The following is a 5281-nucleotide window of genomic DNA, read 5'->3' on the forward strand; positions in this document are numbered from 1 at the left end:
CCTACTGATAGCTAGAGAGTCTATGGTATATGCCAAACACTGCTTCTGTTCTTTCTCCTGTTCTTCCTACCTGGTTGTCTCTATATTTCAAGCCCCAAGTTGATGGTCACACAGTAGATAGCGGTAGAGAGGAAGCTATGAGGGGATGACCATGGCATTTTAAGTCAAAGCTATAGTTGTGCATTTTGATTTGCCTGCACAATCTAACTGTAAAACTATGAACAAGCTTCTTCACTTCAGTTTTGCATATTAAAATGGAGAAAATAGTATCTATCATAAAAACACTGTGAATATCAAAGAATAAAATATATGTGTAGATATACATATATAGAACATACATATTTGTTAAATTGGTATTTGATATTATAAGAACAAAGATTCATAAAACATACAAATTATGAATATTGCTATAAAAATCAAATTAGAATGAGGGAAAGAAAAGAGAGAAATAATGTGAATTCTGTGGTATTTACTTTTAAATTCAGAACTATTACATTTATAAGCCAAGAAAAATAATTTTCAAAGAATAATTCACTATATAAAGTATTTCAACACTTTATCCTATTAATTTGTATTGTATTTATACTTTAACTCTGAATAGCATCACTTAACTTTTATTATTGTGCCATGTTATTCAATATAAATGATACAATTGACATTTTTGTACTTTAATAAGTTCCATCCTTATGGTTAAACTCACCAACCATGCCTCCTTTTTTGAGAGTTGGGTGTACTCCCTTTAAACTCACATGCACAGGGGTACGTACAACCATTAATGAAATAATGGCAATAATTGCTATCTTATCCTACCTCACTGCCTTCCCAAGTAGGCTGCAACTCATTGTGCCTATTCCCAGTACAAAGAACTTCTTCCGTTTTGCTACAGTTTTATGACTAATCATTCTCTTATGCAGCCTACCTTGACTGTAAGTTGTTCTCAATATTCTGGAGAGGTAGATAGAAAGCCAGAAGATCTATCATTCAAAGGAGAAAAACTTTGTTTCTTGAGAACCTCCAAACCCTCTGGGAGAAGAAAATTTCAGCAGCTTAGGCACTGAGGTTCCTGGCTTCCAAGAAATAATGCCTCTGGGTATTTTTTAGGTCCTTTCATTTTCTGTCTCCCTAAGGGGTGCCAGTTCTGATGACTTTAACTTGAAGAGGAGAAAATCATTGCATCAAGGAAAGATAGCCTCTGGTTCTACCTAGACACTTCATAGTGGAGCCTCTCCACAGACAAGGATTCTATCATCACGCCTGCCAAAGTGTCATATAAATCCAGGGGAAGCTGAGTACTAGGAGAAATGGCAGTCACATTTCAGGGCCACCTGCCATTGCACTTGACCTAAGTAAACAAATAGTATTGTTGTGCTCTGATGAGTCAGTATAGGCAGGCAATTCTGCCATGAGTTTCCTGGTCCTTAGAAAAGAAGAAATGCATCTACCTATTCATTGAACCATTCACTTCCATTTGAGGCTCTAATTTTTCCATTATATGATGTGTCAAGTCTCAGATTTCACAGCCATTCTATTGGCAGTTAAGTGAGAGGTACTGAGATTTGAAAATATTTTTGATAGTCCTTGGCTATATTGTGTTAGCTTTAATAATGGGCCAGATCTCCAACAACATGCTGTGTGGCTGTGTGTAAACTTGGTTGTTGGCTTTCTTTCCCACATAAAATGACAATTAACCAGAATGCAAATGTAAACATGAAATCACAATTTCTAGAAAGAAAATTTCAAGATACCTATACTTATTTCAATACACAGAGTATACTAAAGTATCCAAGCTATTTATTAAAGAACACTTTAAAATATTACATAAGTTAAAGTCAGTAGACAGTCATTTCAGAAGTCAGGAAGAATACAGATTTCTTATTAGATATACATAGAATCTGCTTTGATATTTACAATTATATATATATATAATTTAAATATTCTGTGCAGTACTCCTTGAAAAATTAGGATTATTTTTCCTTTATATTATACAATAAATCAAAACAGTGAAATGATGGTAGATTACTCAAGAAATTTAAATTTAAAATTTTAAATATATCAAAGTAGGTCCTTCATTCTTGACAGTGTCATCAATATTTCATTTGATTTTTTAATCAAAAAATAGCACAAGAAGAGCAGATTTGTATGTTTTCCTTTCACAAATTTTAAGAAAAAAGAAAGCAAAGAAAAAGTTGAAGTTTTTTAGAAGTTTATCAAAGTATAGACCTACCATTTTGAGTGGACCAAACAGAATTTAAGTAGAATTGAGTTTTTCTTTCACTTAACCTAGATAATAAATGTCTAATTTGGACTGTCCATGTGGCACTTGGTTCCCAAATTAAACTCTTTCAGAGCTGCTGTTTTTAGCAAAAGAGGGGGAAGTGAGAATTAAACACCCAGGCTCCTTCTATACAACCACAGCCAAGTTGTCTGAAAACCGAATTTGGCCATTTCACTGTAGTTCATTGTCTAGCTGAGCCATTGCAGGACCTCGGGAACTTGCAACAACCACTTTAAGGGCATCTGAACAGATTTTCCTAGTCTAGGGTGGAGCTGCAGATGCTACAAGGTCCAGCCAATGCTGTCCTCTTATTTTGCAATATGCCTTTTCCCAAAACATACACTATCCACTTTGGACCTGCTCCCTAATATTCAAATATGATACCCAAGCAGACAACTGGCAAGGATCTCGAGAAGGGACCTGCAGATGAAATGCAATTTGGTTGATAACAGATGCGGATGGTGTTGATGTGTGTCAGGTGCAGTCATTTACTTCTGCATTTTTCAAAAGGTTCTTCTCCTTTCTCCCTGCTCAGGTAGCAAACCTACTGAGACTCTTCCAGATCCCTCAGATAAGTTATGCCTCCACCAGCGCCAAACTCAGCGACAAGTCGCGCTATGATTATTTTGCCAGGACAGTGCCCCCTGACTTCTACCAGGCCAAAGCCATGGCCGAAATCTTACGCTTCTTCAACTGGACTTATGTGTCCACTGTGGCCTCTGAAGGTGACTACGGGGAGACAGGGATCGAGGCCTTTGAGCAGGAAGCCCGTCTTCGCAACATCTGCATTGCCACTGCGGAAAAGGTGGGTCGCTCCAATATCCGCAAGTCCTATGACAGCGTGATCCGAGAACTGCTGCAGAAGCCCAATGCTCGCGTCGTGGTCCTCTTCATGCGCAGTGACGACTCGCGAGAGCTGATCGCTGCAGCCAACCGCGTCAATGCCTCCTTCACCTGGGTGGCCAGCGACGGCTGGGGCGCGCAGGAGAGCATCGTCAAGGGCAGCGAACATGTAGCTTATGGGGCCATCACCCTGGAGCTGGCATCACAACCTGTCCGCCAGTTCGACCGCTACTTCCAGAGCCTCAACCCCTACAACAATCACCGCAACCCCTGGTTCCGAGACTTCTGGGAGCAGAAATTCCAGTGCAGCCTCCAGAACAAGAGAAACCACAGGCAAGTTTGTGACAAGCACCTGGCTATTGACAGCAGCAACTATGAGCAAGAATCTAAGATCATGTTTGTGGTGAATGCAGTGTATGCAATGGCACATGCGTTGCACAAAATGCAGCGCACCCTCTGCCCTAACACGACCAAGCTCTGTGATGCCATGAAGATCCTGGACGGAAAGAAGTTGTATAAGGATTATTTGCTGAAAATCAATTTCACGGGTAAGCAATGACTCTTTAACCCTCTTCCGTGGTGCAAACAGGTGGACTCAAATAACCAACTAGCTCTGCCTCTAACCAGAAATCCTTGATTTAGAGCCACAAAAAGAGTTCATAAACTTCAGTATGCCAAGATCCAATGAGATAGCCCTTTGATGGTCTTGTTCATTTTAGATGAATATCTTGGCTGGCACACTACATGAGACTGAAAGGCTGGGTTGATGGCCCCATCATAGCAGCCTCCTGGATGGGGCCCTGCTACATTTACTCTCTTTCTTGTTAGCTGCAGGGTGTGTGATGGGGGCACTTAATCTTCTGTAGCAGAATTGGCAACTCTCTTAGGAACATGAATTCCAAGCCCTCCTTGTGGGTGATGTGAGCAAAAGAATCTCATAACTGTCACAGTGGGTGAGAAAAAGTCACTTTTCCCAGAACCTAATTAGGAATAGAAAAGAAAAGATCATCAGACCATGGTGACTCCCAGGCATTGCAGTTTCTTTTACTGCTATACAGAAACATTCCTCTAAGGCATTAAAAGTTGCCAATTCTCTCAAATTAAATCATGAGGTGAAACTTTCTCTATGATCCTGAATATAAGACTGACTGAAGTCATTCTCATCAGAAGTAACTACACGAAGTGCATCCAAAGAGGATATTGCTACCTCTTTATAATATGACACAAATATCTCTAAACATAGTACTACATTACTGTGGCAGTGTTGTGTTATTTAGAAACTTCACTCTTGGAGTTTGACCAAGATTGTGCCTGATCTTGTTCTGAGGTGTTCTGATTTCTCTTTTCTTCTGTTCTTCATCTAGTCGCTCCTGCCATACTCTACTACTCTCTAACAAAAGGCTCCTCTCTTACTTATTGAACAGCATATCAATCATGGTATTACAAAGGCATGAACAGTCTTTGATAACAGGAGTACAAAGGAAGAAGTTGTTTTCTGACCGGATTGACTCAGAACAGCACACAAAGCTACACACAGAGGTCATCAACCTATGACCTCGTGATGATGGCAACATCTATGGGCAAGATGTTGTTTGTAATGTCATTGTTGTTTTCAACATCATCACTGTCACATCTCATACATACTTTATTTCGAGTCAGGGGCATAAGTGAGTCACAAGTAGGAAATGTAGTATGAGATTAAAGCTATGTGTTCATCTTAGTTTATGAGTTAGTTATATTGAAATTCCAAATAATCATAGGATAGATTATATTGTTTTCTTAAAAGGAGTGCATAGTTCTAAATGTTCTCAAAATATGATTAATTTGGTTTATAAGGTTCTCTAAAATTTCAATTTGTAAAGACTTGTTACAAAGAGTCTTTTCCATTAAAGTCATTCCTACACATTACTAACACTTAAAAAAAAACATTTAGAGTTGCATTCTGTATTAAACACATGTGATATCAGCACATTAATTTATTATACTCTGAGGACATAATTTAATCCCAAACTATAAAATAGTAAATAGCATTATTATTCAAAAAATTACAGTTGTTCAAGGTTTTCATATGTCTACAATGCTAATAGTCTACCATGTCATTAGAAAACTATTCTGGTCTGTACAATCAGTTTCAATTTACCACCAAAAATCAGAATATATATA

At 38.4% G+C, this 5281-nt stretch overlaps 1 protein-coding gene across 2 annotated transcripts in view; it reads left to right on the plus strand.

The window, feature by feature from the left end:
• Nucleotides 1–5281, plus strand: part of Grm3 (glutamate metabotropic receptor 3) — a 277529-nt gene that overhangs the window by 178234 nt on the left and 94014 nt on the right. For both annotated transcript variants that reach the window (XM_017795451.1, XM_008822473.2), the window contains exon 3: nt 2811–3666. In XM_017795451.1, coding sequence (XP_017650940.1) covers nt 2811–3666 — 856 coding nt within the window. The remainder of the gene's footprint in view (nt 1–2810; nt 3667–5281) is intronic.

Source organism: Nannospalax galili, unplaced genomic scaffold, assembly GCF_000622305.1.
Source record: "Nannospalax galili isolate Female #2095 unplaced genomic scaffold, S.galili_v1.0 scaffold85, whole genome shotgun sequence".
In the NCBI taxonomy this organism is placed as follows: Eukaryota; Metazoa; Chordata; class Mammalia; order Rodentia; family Spalacidae; genus Nannospalax; species Nannospalax galili.